At 37.3% G+C, this 20,442-nt stretch overlaps 1 protein-coding gene across 6 annotated transcripts in view; it reads right to left on the reverse strand.

The window, feature by feature from the left end:
* Window positions 1-4,777: 4,777 nt before the first annotated feature.
* The window catches only part of MICU3 (mitochondrial calcium uptake family member 3), a 66,601-nt gene continuing 50,936 nt past the window's right edge, over window positions 4,778-20,442 (reverse strand). For 3 of the 6 annotated variants that reach the window (XM_075091406.1, XM_075091405.1, XM_075091402.1), the window contains 4 exons: window positions 18,778-18,886; window positions 17,672-17,829; window positions 14,182-14,256; window positions 4,778-7,168 (listed from right to left, as the gene is read on the reverse strand). In XM_075091406.1, the coding sequence (XP_074947507.1) occupies window positions 14,188-14,256; window positions 17,672-17,829; window positions 18,778-18,886 (336 nt within the window). In that variant the 3' untranslated portion in view covers window positions 4,778-7,168; window positions 14,182-14,187. The remainder of the gene's footprint in view (window positions 7,169-14,181; window positions 14,257-17,671; window positions 17,830-18,777; window positions 18,887-20,442) is intronic. The other 3 variants (XM_075091403.1, XM_075091404.1, XM_075091401.1) reach the window with 1 other exon arrangement.

Below are 20,442 nucleotides of genomic sequence, written 5' to 3' on the forward strand. Positions count from 1 at the left end.
ATAGTGCCTCTTTCTGAAGGAAGTCACCTTGGTGCCTGAGCACGCAGTCCTAATTAAAAACTACTCCTGTGCAAGTTGTCCATCTAGAGCAAACAGCAGTAGAAGGTTTGTACATGGCTCATGAAGTTACAGAGGCACCTTGAATGCATTTTATTAAGATGTGATAAACAATTCCTGATAATGAATCTCATAAAGTAATGGCTGCAAGATAGAAGGAAATTTCAAGCAAGAGAAGATCAAGCAAGATTAATATACAGAAAAAAATTATTTGTTGTTGATAATTTAGCATACAGTCTCTTCAGAGTTCAGTTTTGTACCAGTTTGAAAGGCCATACAATTTCAAAACGTAAGAATAAAAAAGTAAAATGATTCACAAAAGAAACAAAAGAGATTATGTAAATTAACAGTGTCCTTCTTAATGGATACGTAATTTGAATACCACAGTACTGCAGTAAGAGAGCATTTGTCAAGCATTCATTTAGGCTCCTGCAGATTTAATATCCAAGGCTGGTCATAGATGTTCACATTCACGGTCCATTCATAGGTTATGATGAGTAGCTGGAAATACCATACGTGTATCTAGATCATTACATTTCAGTTATAAAATTACATTGAACTCTTAAGACTACCATTACAACAACTTAGTGTGGAAAAATAAGACTTTGTATTATTATATAATTTTAAGATGTCACAGATTTACTGTGCTAGGACTGTTTGAAAATTATAAAGCATGATTAATTTTATAATCCCATAACTTCCTGATGAATTTAAGCTCAGTATTTGGTTAATAAAAAACTCCCGAACTAAGTATATGCAGAATACAGTGAATGATAAATAAACACACAAGCAAAATGCTCTCAATTTAAGAAGTATTTTTCAATCTGATTAGGACCCTACCGCTTACAGACTCTGAACATCTCCTCCTCTATGTAAGCAGTCTGATATGGTGAAATACTTCCTCCCCCACCACGTGTCCCACATACTCAGTGGAGCAGCAAGAGGAGGAGGGACAACAAGACAGGAGTATAAATTTTTGCCTTCGCACAAGTGCGATACACAGACCAGCAGCTGGAAGCAGGAATACACAGACACAGACATACGGTCACTAATTAGGCAAACCAGCAGCACTACAGGGATGCTGTCGGACCTTCATGACAGCCACGGTGCCGCTTGCTTCTCTCCAGAATGTTTGGGTGTGGGACCACACTTACCACACATAGGAAAAGGAATCTCTCTGCAATGTCTCTGGCGTAAGGTATCACTTAGAAAAGGTATGTTGCATCCCAGCTGGAGTCAAGTACCATCTGTGTTCGGTTCATGGCTCCCAGCTACATGAAAACAAGCAGCTTAGCAGCCTCTCCAGCCTCAGCCTAGCTGTCAGATGTATTTGAATTGAAGGGCTGGCCCAGATGCATTCATCCTCTTGCTTGCCCTTCGTCCTAGCTAGGTACTTAATTATTTGCTACTGTTTGTTTTAGCTCCTTTTTAAGTAATGAAGTCCTTCCTGGAATTTCTTGATTGCTGCCCCTGAATTGATACAATACTGTATCTGTCGGAGTCTGCCTTCAGGGAAGTTGTTGAAAGTCATATTTGGGCTTATTATCCATGACTCCTCCATCACTTGCAGCAGTAGGTTTTTTCATGGCATTGTTTTTTCCCAGATGTATTCAGCTTGGAGTTTTCATTCCCCTGCTGCTTTCCCTTTTGCCACTTAAAGGGGAAAAATTTAAACCATTTCTACTGTACATGTGTCTACTTAGGCAAAAACCACGACCCCTAGAGTGGAAAGCCCCTAAAGAGCTGTATGTAAGAAACCTTAGCCCATCTAGTGACATCCCATGCTGTGTGCACTGATCCAGTGGTTTCTACCCTTCAGAGTAGAAGTTATGTGGCTTAATGGTTGACTCAAAAAGCAGGAATCTAAATGTAAAACTATAAGTCTGACAGTTTTTGTGTTTGGTTTTGTTTTTTTTTTTAGATCAGACAGTTTAAACCCACTTCTACACAGCTAATGCCCTGAAATGCTTTGACAGCACTGAGCCGCTCAGTACCTTGGTCACACATCCAGGTTTGATCACTGTTCAGGGATGAGGTACCTGCCCACGTTCATGCTTTCTATTGCTGGGGATCCTCGGAATATGTCTCTGCACAAAATGCAGTGACAGCCACAATTAATTTTTTTCCACTTCCTCTGGAAGTATTTTAACTGCCAGTCTGTAAACCAGTTTTGACAATCTGTCCACTGTCATTACAAAGTGATATTGAAAAGGATGCAAGATCCACAGGACCAGAGAAAGTAAATGCTTCGGCAGCCTCTCAGGGCATTTGCCCAACACGGGGACTTCTGGATTCCAGTCCCTACTCCTCATACAGGGTTTTGTCATGTGGTTTCAAAGTGCAAGGGCATATTACTGTCTTTACAAGCTATGCCATCTGTAAGACGCATAATTTGATAGCAACTACCGCAGCTCCTCAAGTCCCTCTGAATCCAGACTGCCATTATCCTACTCTTCAACTCTGCTTCAGGCAATGTATTTCCACTCCCTCTCACATTCTGTCCCCAGCACTTTTGTAACCGGGAGCTGTTTTAGTTGAATCACATATATACATACGTTTGTGATATTTTATTTTTTGCTGTGCTAATTCCTAACTGAGCCGTCTCACCCCCGTCACACATGTGCTACTGGCCATGAAAGATGTGCACGAGAATGCACAGCTCCCAGGGGCATCATCTTACGACATCCCTATACTCAGTATTGCCTGGTTAACTAGTTTAGCTAGTTGGCTGATTTAAAACAGATCTTGTGCAATTCTCTGCCTGGATCCGTTCAGAGAGCCTAGGTGACTAACTTCAGGCTCAGCATTTTACTGCAGAAGTTTGAAGACTTCAAAGTTTATTTTTACAGCACTACACTCTTTGAATCTAGGTTGTAGCTTCTGAATCAGGGGTAGAGTGAGTTACAGTTCATTGTTGCAATCCAGAATGTACAACCTCAGGCAAATCACCTAAACCAACTTAATAGTAGAAACACTTATTAAAAAATCATGGCTTATGGGTATGGCTGCTTAAAAAGGAGGATTATAAATTTGTTGTCAGAAAGAAAAAACTGTAAATGAAAATTACTTGCAATGGATTGCTATGAAACAGGAACTGGAAAAGCTCCTATGCAATGATATTAATTTAATTTCATTTATTTTTAAATTAAGGTGGACCTATAAACAGGTAACTCAGCTCTGTGTACTTTTAAAAAAATCCAGGAGTCACAGTTTATTTGCTTACACTGAATAAACAGAAACATATTAGTAAAACTTGAATACATTTAATATGTTGCTGTTTTTACAAATGTTTACATATGTATAAAATTAGGAATTTTATATTAAAATTTCCAAGTGAGTACTAATATTTTTATGGAAAGCTCCTAGCTAATAGTCACGTTCCTCTGTGGGAGGAATTTGTAAGTCAAACTAGTGGTAAAAATTAGCATTACCCATTCAAGATTAAAGCACACCCCCATGTATTTAATTGTGCGTGTACGAAAAAGAACATAATACTGCTAAGGGCACCATCTGCTGACAGGTTCAGGGTGCCAAATGCTTTCGTGGTTTTTCAGATACAGGGAAAAATACCGTAAGTTCAAACCTCACATATATTAGAAATTTTTCATATTAGTTTCAGCTTGATTTTAAGGGGAGTTCACACTTGGTATTGCCACAAATTACTTCTCTTTCAGATTCATTTTTGAATAGTGAGCTTTTGGTCTGATTCTTTTCCTTCTGCAAGTATTAGTCTGGAGTTCTTTTGCTAGAAACTGGCTTGAAAGCGTCCTCAGTGGGACAAGAGAGCAAGACACATCATTACATAATGAATATTATGCAATGTTGAATCAAAGTGAAAAATTCCTCTATCATTTTTTTCCTATTTTATTCCAATGCATCCTTATCCTGATATTTAGGTGGAAAAGAGGAGATCAAATAACTACAGCAACCAGGCAGTATGACCAACGATCTGCTGCAAGTCACCGTTAAGTAGTTTCTTTTTCTTCAGGCTGATAAGTTGCTTTGTAATACAAGACAAGAATCTGCAGTGGAAGTAATTTGTATAGACTTACTGCCAAAATGTGCAAGGAGGGAAACTGCCAGGGTGATCTTCAACATCAGAAGATTAGTGGGGAGCAGCTTGCAGTACAGGGTGTTCTGCAGGGAACTAGGAATTCATCAGAGCTCAGACAAAAGTTAGTATCACAAAGCTACCCAAAGCCGCAGGTTTAAGAGTTACCATTTTATCACAATATACAGCTGGTCTGGGCATCAGTGGGCAGTTTTAAGCATCTGCTGAATATCTTCTTATATTATTACAGGTTTCTTAACTTACAGAAGAGAACGAGAGCCGTTTCTATAAAAAGCCTTCATTTACACAACTTCTCAAATAATCTAGTTGCAGCATACAAATTTTCTCTGCTGCCAGGGATCTGGTGGATTCCGAATAAGGTTTCATCATGCATAGTGACTGCTGCCTATCCGAGGGGTGCCTCTATAGCAGATGGCATGTCCCATCACCCTGCTTTGTTTTCACCTGTCTGTCCTTGCACGTCCAGCTCTTTTATACGCATTTCTGTGGCAGAAAAGCAAACCTATCTAAGGTAATGACCAAAAGAAGCAAAAAAATCTATTTTTTGTGACCGTGAGATGCTCTAATTCAAAGCACTTGTATATTCATGTTATGACAAAAAAATTTTTTGTGAGAAAAGAATTTGAATGATATACACTGCAAAGAAAATTAGTTTCAAGTGCATTTATTTTGAAATAAACATATGCATATATTCATATTTATATTAAATAACTTATTATTAAACATGAGAAAAAAATACCCTTAAAAACTAATCTGACACTTTCACATTCTATTTTATATTAAGTGACTATAGTTAGGAAATATATAGAAAAATGATAAAATTGTCTCAAGCCAGCCGTAAAAGCAAAGTGCACTATTGCCTAGAGCAGTGGAGGAGCGAAACGATGATGGGGCTGCTGCTTCCTCCAAGGGGAGGATCCCTGGCAGTGGGCAGTAGTGAATGAAGAGGCAGGACGGGAACCCCTTCGGTAACTCCCTATCCTTTCTTCCTGTTTTTTGTCCTTCATCACCGAAGTAGAAAATTGGGTTTTGTATACGCTGACAAGAAGCAGTGAGACAGTTCTCCGTACCAAGACGATACATTGAAACAATTAATTCCCTAAATGTTCACACAGGGACTGCAGCTTATCCATGTTCTGTTATGTCTTTATCCCAATTTATTCAATTTTTCCTGTTGTTAGTAGTTTAAGGATGCCACGGTGGAACTTTGGTAAGTATTTATCATGAAGTATTCTCAAGTAGCATCCTTCCAAGTTTTCTGAACTGGCTTTTTCTCAGACAAAGCCACAGGTAGCACATTTTTTTCCCCTAAGATTCCCAGAGTGGAATTCCTTAAAAAAAAATCTCCCTTTTCATTTTATTTTGATTTTTAGCAGAGATAAATCTTATTATAAATGAAACATTTCTAAACTTAGGTGTACTTCCACAGATGCTATACATCTTTTCTATTCACATGTGATAAATGATGGTATTTGAGCAACATGTGCACTAAATACGACTTTGAGAAGTTTGCTTACAGGTATTTGGAGTAATAAAAGATTTAAAACCATTATTTTGGTTCTATTTTAATTGTCAGACTCCAGCAAATATTTCCCTTTCCGATAACAATTTACTGACATTAGTTTTAGTGTGTGTATATTCGGCTAGAAATATTTCAAGGCACAGATTGTTCCTAAATAGATACAGACTTACTTAACGTCCAGTGAACCTTTTCAAGAAGGATGTAAGAAATGTGTGTTGGTGTTTGTTTGGGTTTAACTCACACCACCTAACAATCATCTTGAAAGGGAGTAAGGAAAACGCTGCTGCTCAATACCAAAGAAAACATTTAGAGAATATGAAAACGAAATGTAACAGTGTCCTTATCACTGTTTCAGTAACATCTAAACCTACAGGGCATGAAAGGTCATGGTGGCTACTCATCGCCTGTCATCTCCATAAACTTTATAAGGCCTAATTTATATCTAATATTTGATGCGTAATATTCAAATATTACAGAGTGTTGCTCTGTACTGCTGCATGCATTCATGTTTTGTTTCGCTTTTTTGTTTGACACAAACACAAGTTAGTTATCTATTTTTCAGATACTGCATTCCGGAGTAGCAAATTAAACAACTATAATTTCTACTCAGTGCCACATCTTACTTCATATACAAGTGCACTATTCACAAGAAACACATGAAGTTTTACTCTACCAGAAATATATCAGTGAATTTGAATGTATGGCAATAAAATTTATAATAAATATTACAAAGTGTGTGTTACTTAAGGTGAATTTGAACATTTTGACTTTTCTCACCATACTGCTCGTAAGACATCTTAAAATCTGTATTGTTTTTTTAAAGGATAAATTAATAAACATAGTAGTAAGACTTGGAAAATCTGAATATTATAGTCTATACAGTACCTTTCCTAGGTAAATACCTATCATTCACATTATGACTGAAACAGCTTTGTTAGCTTCTAAGAATTCGTACATTCAACTCGTACATAATTGTTATGCTACTTAGTATATTCATTCCCAATTTAGCACAAACTTTTAACAGTGCTGTTCTGGAAGCAAATTCACAGTCTAAGCTGATGCGGGGCAATGTCTCTTCATTGCCAAAACATTTGCCTACTCAGATGTAAAATTTTTTTTTGTTTGTTTAAATGACAAACGTATCTCAAAATAATAAAAAATAATGTTAAAAATGTATTCTTAAAAAAATACTTCTGCTAATCAGGTGATATAGCTTGTTGTTTAAATAAAATACATACTTCAAAGCAGTTGTAAGAGTTGATGATCACCATATTAAGTGGAAAAGAAGTCCTGTGTTTTCTGTTGCAGCAGGAAGATTCATGATTCACCCTGGATGGTTTGTTCTTAATTAATAATTCATTGGAATAAGTAGTTCTAGCCAGTGTAGATAATCCTTCTTTCTTCCTTTATCTCAGCATATCTCGTCTCCGAAATTGCTTCCATAGATCTCTGAGATGTTCACTGGTTACAGTCATCACACAAGAGTAATATTCCTTCCAACCATACTTTGGAGTCTCCTGTGAAAAGTGAAAAACATACAATTGGAAACAGATATCGTTCACTAAATTCCTTAATATTACATTAAATTTGACTCACACTCATACAGACTAGATGTATGTTTTAATATTAAAATCATGAAAGATCTGTCATGGTTTTAGCTGGGATAGAGTTAATTTTCTTCACTGCAGCTGGCACAGTGCTGTGCTTTGGACTTAGTATGAAACAATGTTGGTAACGCACCGAAGTTTTGGTTGTTGCTGGGCAGTGCTTGTACTAGTCAAGGGCTTTTCCAGCTCCCCCATGCTCTGCCCGGTGCACAAGAAGCTGGGAGGGGAGCGGGCACAGCCAAGAGAGCTGATTCAAACTGGCCAAAGGGATATTCCATATCACGTGATGTCATGCCCAGTGTGTGAACTGGGGGAAACTGGCCGGCGGGGCAGCGATCGTGGCTCAGGGACCTGCGGTGTCAGTCAGCAGGTGGTGAGCGGTTGCATCACTTGTTGTTTGGGTTTTTTCCCCTCCTCCCAAGGTTTCATCTCTACTTTCTTTTTCATTATATTACTATTTTTATTATTATTATTACTGTTTTATTTTAATTATTAAACTGTTCTTATCTCAACCCATGAGTTTTCTTACTTTTGCCCTTCTGATTCCCTCCCCATCCCACAGGGGTGGGGGGAGTAAGCGAGTGGCTGTGTGGTGCTTAGTTGCTGGCCGGGGCTAAACCACAACAGATCAAATACTTCTCTGACTCAGAAGTACTTCTGTATAATGAGGGTTATAAATCCACACACAGGTTAAGTATTCAGAATGCATCCTCACCTCACAGCACATGGTTAGTATCAGCAAATAGCCTATGTATATTAAAAGCTGTAAGAAAGGATTTCCTCTTTATTCAGGTATGCCCTGCTCTCTCTCTAGTTTTGTTTCTTGCTTCTTCATGTTGACACTGTACTAAGCCACCTCTAACACCAAATAAAAAACACAGAAAATTACCGATGTTCAAGAAACTGAGGCACCAGCAAAAGCCAAATACAAAATAGGCAGATGATAGGAAAGCTTCTTTATACTAGGTTACTTTAATCCTGAGCTGCACTGTAGTTCATTGACATTAATAAGTGCCCACACTGAATGGAGAGGAGTATCGTCCAAAGGCTGGCCTGGGAGATTCACTAGACTCTTATGCTGTCTGTAGTTATCACTGGGTCTCATTATTGCTTCTGCTATTCCTAACTTCACAAGCCTATTTTGATAGTAAGTTCAGAAAGATGGAGCAGGGCTAAATATTCCGTCAACTGGGAAAGAGGCTAAGTAAGGAACAGGAATTGTAATTGTAGATAAGTCAGAGGCATTTACAAGTAATTTTAAATTGTAATTCATCTTAGAAATTAAGTCCAGTATCTGGAGGTCAATGGTTACAGTGTCAAGGTGAGAGATTGTCTGATAGCTTGTTTTGGTTGAACTGAGTGAAGAAGTTAAAAATACTGTGACGTTGCAGTATTTGAAAACCAACCATCAGAGAGTGAAGCCTACATTTCACTTATTCTTATTACTCATCCTGTATAATTAAAAAGCATAGAACATTATGCATTAGTTGTAAATATTCAGAAAACAATCTAATCCACAGCAGTACGTAATCCAGACTTTAAATGAAATACTAGAAACAATACTTACATGAACGCAAAGTTTAGTTGAGATTTACTGTCAATCTTATGAAAAAAATGCATTACTTGCAAAAGGCATTGCCTTATTTAAGAAAAGCACTTTCAGTTGATTAACCAGTGCTTTGAGATATGCATTTATTTTTTATTTTATGAAACAGGTTCAGAGAAATGTTCATGAAAATCAGTAAAAGAAACACTGAAGTACATTAACTGTTCATATACTTATTTCTAATGTACGCACTGCTGTTCGATCTACTCTCAGCGTACCAAATCCTTATACAGAACATCCTGTCCACATACTCTGCAACACTTTCGCATTTCACTGGAACATTTTACTCCCACTTTACTCAGGTATGTTTTTAAGGTTCGAGTCAGTTTTAGGATCAAAAGTCTGGGTTCTGGAACTTCCAGCTACCTTAGCAAGATGATCCAGGGAGGCGTGCCTATCACACACTACCCACTTTATTGGCTTTAGAGAAGAGGTAAGCAACAGTCTCTTCAACTACTAAGGAACAGCCTCTTCAGGTATTCAACTGCTGTATATTAGGGAAGTATGGAAACGAAAAGCTTTCAAAATATTAACTACATGACACATTTAATGTTGCTTGACTGAATGAAGTATTTACAGAAGACAGAAACATGACTAGCAATAAGGTTCTTAATGAGTTGCTTGAGTCCTTTTTGTTTTTCTTAAATTTTCTCAGAATGAAATTTACTTTCCCAATCTGTGCCAAGATGCTGTTTGTAACTATTAACTATGACTTTCTATAAACCTTTAATCAGCAATTTAGAAGCCCTGCAAAATTCAGAACATCTAGAAAACAGTTCTTTTAATGCAAAAATCGTAAGATTTTTCAAGAAATTACTGGGACTTACAACTTATTTCCTAGATTTACAATTGTGACATATAATATTTATTTTCAATACTTTAGAAGTGAAAAAAATTGGAATTACAGATTAAGTGGTGTCTGTTACAGTTAGTGAGCACACAAATAGTTTAGCAAACAGTACTTTCAGATGGACTTGAACCCCTCCTGAAGTTGGCCTCTAGCATCCTTCTTTGGAAATCAACCTTGAAAACGCTTTATTAGAAATTTCCTACATAACCCTTCCATAAGGCACTCGAAGTAGAGTTCTCCTCTCAGCTCTGCCAGGCAGCTCCTACTAATGTGTTTTTTTTTCCTGTCCTCCCAGCAGTGTATGCAAAGGAGTACCTGCCGATGCAGAGCTGGGCTGTGTGCCCCGCAGGGAGAGCAATGCAGAAAGTCAAGCTCTCCAAGAACATTGCCAGCTCTTGGGACCACACAGAGCTTGTACCGTTGTTCCCCAAGGAGAGATTTTCATTATTTATTATAAGTGTATAACATTCTTTACGCTGTTAAGTAAATTGCATTAGTGCAATTTAGAGATACATAACGTACAGCACAATGTGCTGTTTATCCCTTTTCAGGGTGCGGATTCAAAGTACGGTATAATCTATGGTACGTATGCCAAGTATCTTAATCTCTTTCATCAGAGTTCTACATTTACCACAGAAAGTATATCAAAGCAAAGACAATGATCTGTACACTTATATTGGGAACAAAATAAGAATAAGAGTTATTGTATCGCACCTAACTTTGTGATGTAATTGCAGCAGATTTTTGTATTTCACATACATTTATGTGTTTTTTTTGTACGAGACTGAAATTTAATTACCCAACTGGAACTGTCCAATTTCAAATCTCCAATGATTCCATCTTTGTTTTAATCTTTTCAATTTGTAAACTAAACATAAAATAATTATTTTTAGAATTATGTAAATTCGCTTTTACTCCACACTGTATGGCAAAGAATTAGTTTTGTTCGCCTCCACAGTAACAAACTCCTATATCACTTCACATGTGTTTTGGTTAAAGTTTCCATTTCCATCAACTGACACTTGGAAAAAACTAATAAATTTGAAGAAATATTTTAAGTTAAGTAACACTTTGCACAAATAGGAACTCAGAATAGGTAACAACTGGATACGTTACTCTGGGTGTTACATCACAAGACACATGAGCAATTGCTCAAGTGAAGAGCAGTAGCTCTAATGTGTCTGCAGGGACAAGGGAATTTTACATATTTGAGGTTTTGTTCTGGATTTGGCTGCAATAGAGTTAATTTTCTTCCTGGTAACTGGCATAGTGCTGTGCTCTGGATTTAGGATGAGAATAATGTTGATAACCCCCTGATGTTTTAGCTGTTGCCAAGCACTGCTTAGTCCTTGACTAAGTCACGGACTTTACAGCTTCCCATGCTCTGCCGGGCGCACAGGAAGCTGGGAGGGCAGGGGGCACAGCCAGGACCGCTGACCTCAACTCACCAAAGGGATATTCCATACCATATAACATCATGCTCAGTGTACGAACTGAGGGGGAGCTGGCTGGGGGCAGTAATTGCTGCTCAGGGACTGGCTGGGCATCAGTCGGTGGGTGGTGAGTGGTTGCATCGCTTGTTTATCCTGGGTTTTGTTCTGCTGTTTTTTTTTTTTTTTTTTAATTAGTTTTCACTACATCATCATTATATTATTATTATTGTTGTTGTTATTGTTGTTATTATTATTATATTTCAATTATTAAACTGTTCTTATCTCAACCCATGAGTTTTCTTTCTTACGCCCTTCCAATTCTCTCCCCATCCCACCAGGGGGGAGGGTGAGTGAGCGGCTGGGTGGGGCTTGGTTGCCGGCTGGGGTGAAACCACGACAGGTCTACAGTGCATGCTTGAGTGCACAGGGAAGAGATATCTGATACAGACCTACACAAGCAAGCTTAGGTACCAGAAGCATTCTTGTTATAGCATCCAGGAGCTCCAGGTGGGAAGAAGAGCAGGGTTAATAACCAGCAAGCTCTATACTATGTCAGTGAGGCTGCCTGTGGCCAGGTCAGTGCATGGAAAACCAACCCGGTTTCTCTGTCTGTCTCCCAGTGCATACTATTATCAACTTTAAATCTTTTTTCTTGAGAATGTCTTTATACAGAGTGAACAAAATCTCCCTTTATAAATCTCCACTGTATATTTCTCTCCCAGTTTACTCCATCTCAAACGATGAATGAATTAATTTATTGCTTGAATTCAGACCTCTGTCAAGGTGTCAATGTATGTAAACTTGATGCTTTTACGACAGTCTCTCTTTTTGTCGCCAAGCTAATTTTATTAGGCTTGATGATTAGATACTGGATTCTTTGTGTCACTGCATTTTGTTCTGCCTGGTCACATAACCTTCACTGAAATTATTAGGAAAGCATCATGACCGTATACCATTTTGCCAGTTTCCTGCAAGAGCTGTTCCGTATCTTAAAAAGTTTACAGTTTCAAAAATACTTGATATGCAACTACAATGTAGGTTGTGGCAGAATTAGTGGGGACAAAAAGACTAAGTACTCCTAAAATGATTTTTAAAAAGACATAGGAAAAGAAGAAAGGAAGTTTTGAAAGTCAAAAGTTTCAAAGAGATGAAGTTACATAGAATAGATCTAAAGCCACAAATTTCCTCTTATGTGACTGATGAGTTGGATTACTAAAATATTGGTTTAACTATTTGATTAGTCATTTACACTTCCCAGAAACCAGATGCTTTGTTTGCTAAGATAAAATTTCATTTTGTGTTCCTCACATATTAGTACAATGCTTCAGTATTTGGTTTATACTCATAAAGAGGAAGTATAATTTTAAAAATGTTAATAGTTAATCAAAATAATAAAGAAGTAATCCTATGTATGCTAAATGTTACATGTACGAGAAGCGTGTATGCAGATCAAACAGTACTCATCTTCCTTCTAGGAGGAAATCAGCTGTGTAAGCCTGGACATGCCCCAAGCCATATTTACTGAATTTCAAAGAACAAGCCTGTTCAAAAGATGTGTCACTTCACTGAAAAAAATTATGGCATGAAGAGTCCCAACCAACAGCATCTGGGGTACATGACATGCTGTGCCATGGGAACAGGTCAATAGTTTAGATATATTCCCTCTCCCTTACCTGTCTTGCGTAGGGGTCTACAAAAGGAAAACATCAGTGGGACTGGTGAGCTGGTGGGCTACCAGTCTGGGTAAATGGACCCCACCTCTCATCCTTACAGACTTAGATTTTCCAATGTGCTGGAAGTCAGCCACCACCCAAGATAAACAGGATCCAAAACACTTCTGCTTATTGTACCTACATTCCTCACTTCCCTGACACGCAAGGAATTTCATGGTGGAGTTAGGGAAGAAAGACTTAAACCAGAGGCCCAGCACGCTCAGTGGCATACAAGTGCTCAGAGAGGCATATGACAGGAAAGGGGAGGATTCAGGTGGTCAGATGCCAATATGCTGATGTATGGAAGCATCTGAAGATGGTTATTAGACAATTTCAGCTTAATACTGTGCCTCAGAATTAAGAACAGCAGGGAACGACAGTCAAACCCTCCTGGCTCAGGAGCATGAGATGTGCTGGCTGCTCCACACGGTCCACTCACACCAGACCACTGGCTGTGGGGCCTTCTTTGTCATGATGCACATCTCTTAGTTCCTCCCCTCTGCAAAATAATACATCTAGGACCTACGTGAGCTGTTCACAGCCTTCATAGCAACTACTACAAAGTCTATAAATATGAACAGGAAAAAAGTGCTGGCACCAAAACCTTAAACTGCAAAGGAGCAAACTCTTCCTTTATGTAAAAGAGAAAGGTCTACTAACACATTTCTGGTGTGTCTACCATGTGACAAACAATTTCACAATATGGCTATAGGATATGCACGCCCCGGTCTTTACACCAAAACCCACAGTGCCATCTAATCGTAAGAATGAATATTCATGTAGTGGATACACAGAAACAGCCATGGTGGTCATGTGTGGGCACAGTTCTGATTTTTGAAAATTGCTGCTGTAGCATTCATCAAGCCAAAACCACATTATCTTTTTCAAAAGTGTAACTGTGTAAATCAAAGTAGAATCAAGTTACTAACAGTCTCTCAGGAAAAAAAAAAACCTGCCTCTACAATATTCATTGGTAAATACTTATTAGCTATAGGTACCTGAGATATTATTTGAAAAGTGGTCACAGGACAGACAGAAAACAGCCACAGAAACTATGAAAGAACTCTTCCTTATTTCAAACATAGTACAAAATTGCGGCTGGCTTACAAAACAGTGACAGTGTGAGTCAGTCATTGCCAGCTCCAGAATAAAATTCTACTGCTTCAGTCAAAAACACAACATGACGCTTTGAGCTATTACATTGCTTACAGTCAGGTAACTTATTCCTCAATTTTGGAATGGGAAACAAAGCAGTGACAGTTTAACATTCAGCCATTCCTGCAAGCATGCCAGCACACTCAGACTGGGCTGCTAACACATACCGTCATTTATCTGCTATAGAGTTCCTTCCTCACGCAGGATTTGAAAGTAGTATACCTCTGTATAGGTTTGTAGCCCTGTGGAGCAGAAGATGGAGAAGTGCGCAGATGCAGACAACATGTGAAGGCAGGCAGAGGTAAGCATAAGACAACGGCATCATGAAAATACAAAAAAATGGCTTTAAGTGACGAATAGCTAGAAGATACAGTAAAATATGTGCTAGGCAAAATGTTTATCATTTAGTCACTAAGTTCCAAATTTTTCAGTTTAAAAATGGAATTTATAAAGGAAAGGGAATCTTCTTATATATTTTAAATTGCAAAAAAAAAAAAAGAAAGGGAAGAACTATTTAAACCAAACAGCAAGCAAAAATAAGGCTGTTTGTGTCTGCATTTTTCACGTTTATGGCAATACTCTGACTGACCACCTGATGGCAGCTTAATATACTAGTTTGTTTAAAACTACTAAAACAAAAAATGGTTTCAGATTATAAAACTGTATTCCAGAAAGAGAGAAATTTCATTTGATAAACTCTTTAAGACATTCACTTTTCCAAAAACATGCCAAAAAATGTATTTTAAAATTAATATTTATTGTGTTCCTATAAGGGGTAGTACCTGACCTTCCTCAATTTTATAAGTTTATGACTAAGCTTTTAAATAGGACAAAGCTGGTAGGTACTGACTGACCTTTCAGAACTCCAGTTTCATTGGACTCGTGTAACTCTTTGCTCTTAAATATGTTTGCTTTAGTCAGACTATATAACTAAGATGATCAAAGGACTGGGAAGCCTGCCATACGAGGATAGGCTGGGAGAGCTGGGTTTGTTCAGCCTTGAGAAAAGGAGGCTCAGAGGGGATCTCATCACCATGTGCCAGTACTTGAGGGGTAGCTACAAAGAAGATGGAGACTCCCTTTTTACAGGGAGTCACATGGAGAGGACAAGGGGGAATGGATACAAGTTGCTCTTGGGGAGATTCTGACTGGACACCAGAGGGAAATTTTTCACAGTGAGGAGCGTCACCCATTGGAATAATCTCCCCAGGGAAGTGGTTGACTCGGCCACGTTGGACATCTTTAAGAGTCGTCTGGACAGGGTGCTGGGCCATCTTGTTTAGACTCTGCTCTTCCTAGAAAGGTTGGACTAGATGATGCCTGAGGTCCCTTCCAACCTGGGATTCTGTGAACTACAAAACGCCCTTTTCTAAAAAGCATGGTCCTAGTACCAAGCTCTGTGATGCCCTCAAGGCTCTTCCGGGCAAACATTTTAGTATAAAACTTTTTAAAAAGATGAATTACTAAATGTAAGATGTTAATTGTAAAATCATACTTCAAGTCATAGGCCTATTTTAAACTTAGACGGTTTTAGAGTGATAATCAGAGACTACATTGATTTGAGCAGACATTAATTGTAGGATACTTAACATTAAAATGAGGCATTTACACTTTAGAAACAGGTTCAAATTTCTCACGGCCAAAACTTCCATGTTGCTACAAAATACTGCATAAGCAGAAGCTTATGTTCTTTCATCCGTATAATGGAACTGACCAAATCTTAATATGGATTTCAAACACAGTTATTAACAAAGAAAAGGTTAGTGATTTGTTAGTTTTGATTTAGCACAAAGCAACATTTGAGCCTTCCACATTATCAGAGCAAGGGGGTAAACTTTTACTTGTTCTGGCCACACTAAATACTGTGTAACTTTTAATGTACAAACAATAGGAAACAATTAATGGCACTTTCTACCAATTTGCCCTGGGCAAAAGGTTCTTACGTGTTTTCGCCTTTTCATTCTAAACAAAGATCAGGGTGTGTGGGGGTGTTTATTAAACTGAAAAGGCAAATTTTTGCAGAGTTTTTACCCACTCTTGGAAAGATCAGGTTTGTGTGACACTTACAAAAACTTACTGGAAATCGTAATTCCTAAGTTTGGTACTGTAATTGTCTTGTAATACTACTAATTATTGAAGAGAATGCATTTTTCTGAATACTCTAATAAGTCTGCATGTAACTGAATCACGACCATCTCCTGTGCAATCCAGGATATATCTCGTATCTAATTAAAATTAGACATATCATTTATGAAAGGCCATGCTATTCTTCTGACATCCTTGGCTGTTTTTTACAGTTCTTTTACAGTCCACTGGAATATTTTATAGTGGCCTAGGCAAAAGAAAGATATCTACATAAGACTGAATAGTGCTGGATGATATTTTTAAAGATTACATGTGATTTCTGTCATGCATTTTGTGAAATAGAAACATGTAATACATTTACAAGAATTACTTAGTAAGCAGACTGTTTTCTGGTTAAATTAACATACATTGCACACTTACAATTAGTAAACAATTAAAACATATAGCTGAACATCTTGAAACAGTTGTGAAACAATCATCATTCCCACACCATAATAAAAGGAATTGAGGACCAACGATGAAATAAGTTTGTTACAAATGCAGTGGTTGTTATCCACAGTTTATGTTTGATCATAGTATTACAAAAATAACAAGCAAACTATTAGACTCAACACCACTTCACAGAAAGTTCTAAAATTATATTTAGGAAGCTAACTGAAAATGACTAAAAGTACATTACAGAAATAACATACTGAAATGTCAATTTAGGAACCATCACACAGTTTAAGATTTATGTCTAAGGGATTAAGCTGTCAGTAAGAACACCATTTTACATTTAGGTAAAAATGTTAACACTTGTCATATGAAGAAAAAAAATGTGACTTTTATTTATCATACTCTCATTAAAAATTTTTCTGATACTATAAAATTCCCCTATACTACACAGAACCTGAAGAGGGCAGCAAGGCCTATACATTTACCTAAAAGGCAAAGCATGATTTACAAGCTTGTTCCCTATGAAAATTTTCTGCAATTTCCTGCCCTCTAGCTTCTTGTAATTTAACCCTGTATTAGATACTGGGTTAAACTATCAAAAGCAACTCTGAACTAGAATATAGCATTGTTCAGCACCACTTCACTAATTCTTTATTTGAAAATAAAAACTATCTTCTGCTGCAACTTTTTCCAACAGTCACTATCAATACTTGGTATTTTTAAAAATGTTTTAGAAGAGCCAATGGTTGACCTTTAAACTGCCTGAGTTTGAGAGAGAGAAACACTCTTTTCCCTGCAAACAACCCAGACATAATTGCTACCCTTGTTAAAATTCTTAGTGCCAGTCTAGCAATCACATAATACAGAAGAAATGACAGTATGCAGAGGATTTCTCATCTCCAGTTTGGTTTGTGTACTGTAAAGGTACATTATATTGTCTATGTATTGCTTTCTAATAAAAAATTCAGGAATTTAAGAAGGCATTTATCTTTCAGACTGCTTCAGGATTTCTATAAAACATATGTCTTTAAATATAAACACTGTTGGTTTGCAAACCTACTGGTGATACAGGTGCTAAAGTAAGCACTGGTAAGTAGTAAAGTCAACTAAGATAACTATAAAAATTAGAATCCTTACCCTAAACCCCCGATTCAGTCTGTCTTTCATAATGCCGATAAATTCTTTATAACTCAACTGGTCATCTCTGTCGACATCAAAAATCTTGAACACTGTGTTCACCAAATGTGGTGAAAGCTTCACGCCTGTGGCTACATACACAGCACGTTTGAATTCGTCTGCATAAAGAGAACATCAGAAGAAAAAATAAAATACATTAATCCTACTTCGTGGACAACACATTATGAAATACAAGTAAATTTTGAGTTTTCACATTTAAACACTCAAAAAATAAGAAAATGTGAAAATTAGGATTGGATTTCACAGTTCTAAACCAAGTAGTTTGATATGATACTGATATGATAACACTTAATTGGTATAAATTATTTTACACAAATATACTATGTGTAATAACAAAATCAGAAAAACATATTATAATTAAACCTATGTTACGTATGTACTGATGGCATCTACTTAATTGACACAGAACCTAAGAAACAGAGCACACAGAAAACAGTATACTCCTTTGGTAAGGCCACACGAGGTAGGACCAGTTGGTGTTACTGTGTCAGACCCATGAAGATGCTACTTGAGTAGAGCACACAAGTCTGACTACCTCACATATTCTTCACCTTGCACTCCCCAAGCATCTCAACTGTTCTGTTAAGGATTTTAGACACTACATACCTGCCTAGTTCTTTCAGCAGCCACTTACTGGTTTGTTAAAAAATCTGTCTAATCCATCTTTGGATCTTCTGACAGTTTCCTTCTACAACCTTCATAGAAGGACAGATTCCAGATGCCGGCTGTGTAAAGAAATGTTTTTGTTTGCTTTAAACCTATCTCTTATTGGTGTCATCAGGTGCCTTTTAACTCTTGTATTGTAGGATTTGGTGACCACCTACTCTGCATTCAGCTTATCCACCACTTATATGACTTTGTAAAGTTTTATCATTATCTCTCATGATATGACCAAGCCTTCTCCTCTCAAAGCTGGAGTCCTAGCCTTCTTAGCCTTTTACCCAAGACATTAAAACTACAAACTACGAATTACAAAACATTTTTGTATTTTTGTCAACAGCTCTGTAACCTTATCAACAGATTTTTATAAAAATATAAATACTTACCTTGACCTATGGAACGACTTGCAAAATTATACATTTGCATTGCAATTGTAAAGTCTTCTAGGTTGTTCAAGAATTGGAAAAATGATCTAAACTCATCAAATGTGATACCCTAAAAAAATAAAAGAACAATATACACCATAAGAATTATCAGTAGTGATGACAACTGAATAAATAAACCTTGCAGTTAAATATGTCTACTTTATTTAAGAATAGATACCACACCCATTGAAAAAGATAGAGATTTGTACTGAAAGTTAATGAAGTAAAGAATGGGAGTCTCCTGAGGTATGCAAGATGTCTTTCCTCTTTGCCACTGCAATGGATAGCAAATCTCACCCAAAAACCAGTCAGATATATTGTTCCATTGCTTAAGTCAATCTTTAAGAATTCCACGACTATTACAGCAGTTGATATTGAGAATAAGAGTCTAGGTTTGTATGAATATTGGAATATGTTTACTACCGAAAACCTGCAAACCGCTATTATATATGTGGGCATATGTGCTCACATGAATACACTGGATGAATTAATAAATACATGTTATGATCTAACTTAAGCTCTGTACTTTAAGGTGCAGTTTTCACATACCCATGTTTAGACAACTAGGTCTCTTCAGCTGATACTCCAAGTATCAAGTATTCCAGGGTTTCTCCAGCTTTTTAAAAAATCTTTTGCATTTTGATCAGACTTCAGAGTATCTTCTGTGAAAGTTTCTCTGAAAGTGCTGTTGTTAAAAGAGCTTATTTTTTCTTCTTCCTGATATTTGTTCTGCTTTTCTCTCATCTTAGCTATAAATCCAAAGACCTGATAAACTATCTCTAAACTGATTTTGAAAGAGCCCTTAAACAGAGACTTTGAATTAAGCCAGGACCATTGCCTATATCTCATTCTCCATGGCCAGCCATTCTGAACATGGGATCACGTTCTTCATCAGACCTTGATCTCCCTGGCCTCCTTTAACTATCATTCCCAGCTATTCTTCTGTCTGCTTTTATCCTTTTATCCTATTTAATTACTTCTCTCTGAAAATAAACCTGAAGACAACAGAAAGACCAGTGAGCCCTTCTGTTCAAACTAAGATCTTGACCTACGTCTCTCCTCAAATATATACAAAGTCATTATGGTACGGCAGAACACAGAAAACATACTGAAACAGGTTTGTGGCAGACGAGTAAATGGCAGAGGTTGGCCATGAGCTCATATGAGACAGTAAGCACTATGCTAAATGTGGAGAGCAACATATTATTGTTAAAAGACATTAATAGGCCTCCACCCACTTGAGATGTAAACCACTGCTTAAGTGATCCTAACTAAGCTCTAGCTAAGATTTATAAACTGTTTGACTGGAGAACTTGACCCATCTCCAACATGAATTGCTTTTCTCAATCAGCAGATTTGTTCTGTTTCATCCTTTGAAATTGGGAGGAAACTCTCATAGACACAAGCAGAACAGCCTCCTTATTCTCCTTTAAATTTATATCTTAAAAGCTTAATTTACGAATACTAATAAATACCGTCTTCTTGTTGCGTTGCATTTGGCATCTAATAGTTTGTGAGTTTGTGTCCAAATTCTGTTTCTTGCACTCTGTTTAGACTGAACTCTGGGACTGGAATAATTTTGTCACATATTTATGAAATACCTAGATCAGTGAAACTTCAGTCCCC

Source organism: Phalacrocorax aristotelis, chromosome 4 (genome assembly GCF_949628215.1).
Source record: "Phalacrocorax aristotelis chromosome 4, bGulAri2.1, whole genome shotgun sequence".
Taxonomy (NCBI): Eukaryota; Metazoa; Chordata; class Aves; order Suliformes; family Phalacrocoracidae; genus Phalacrocorax; species Phalacrocorax aristotelis.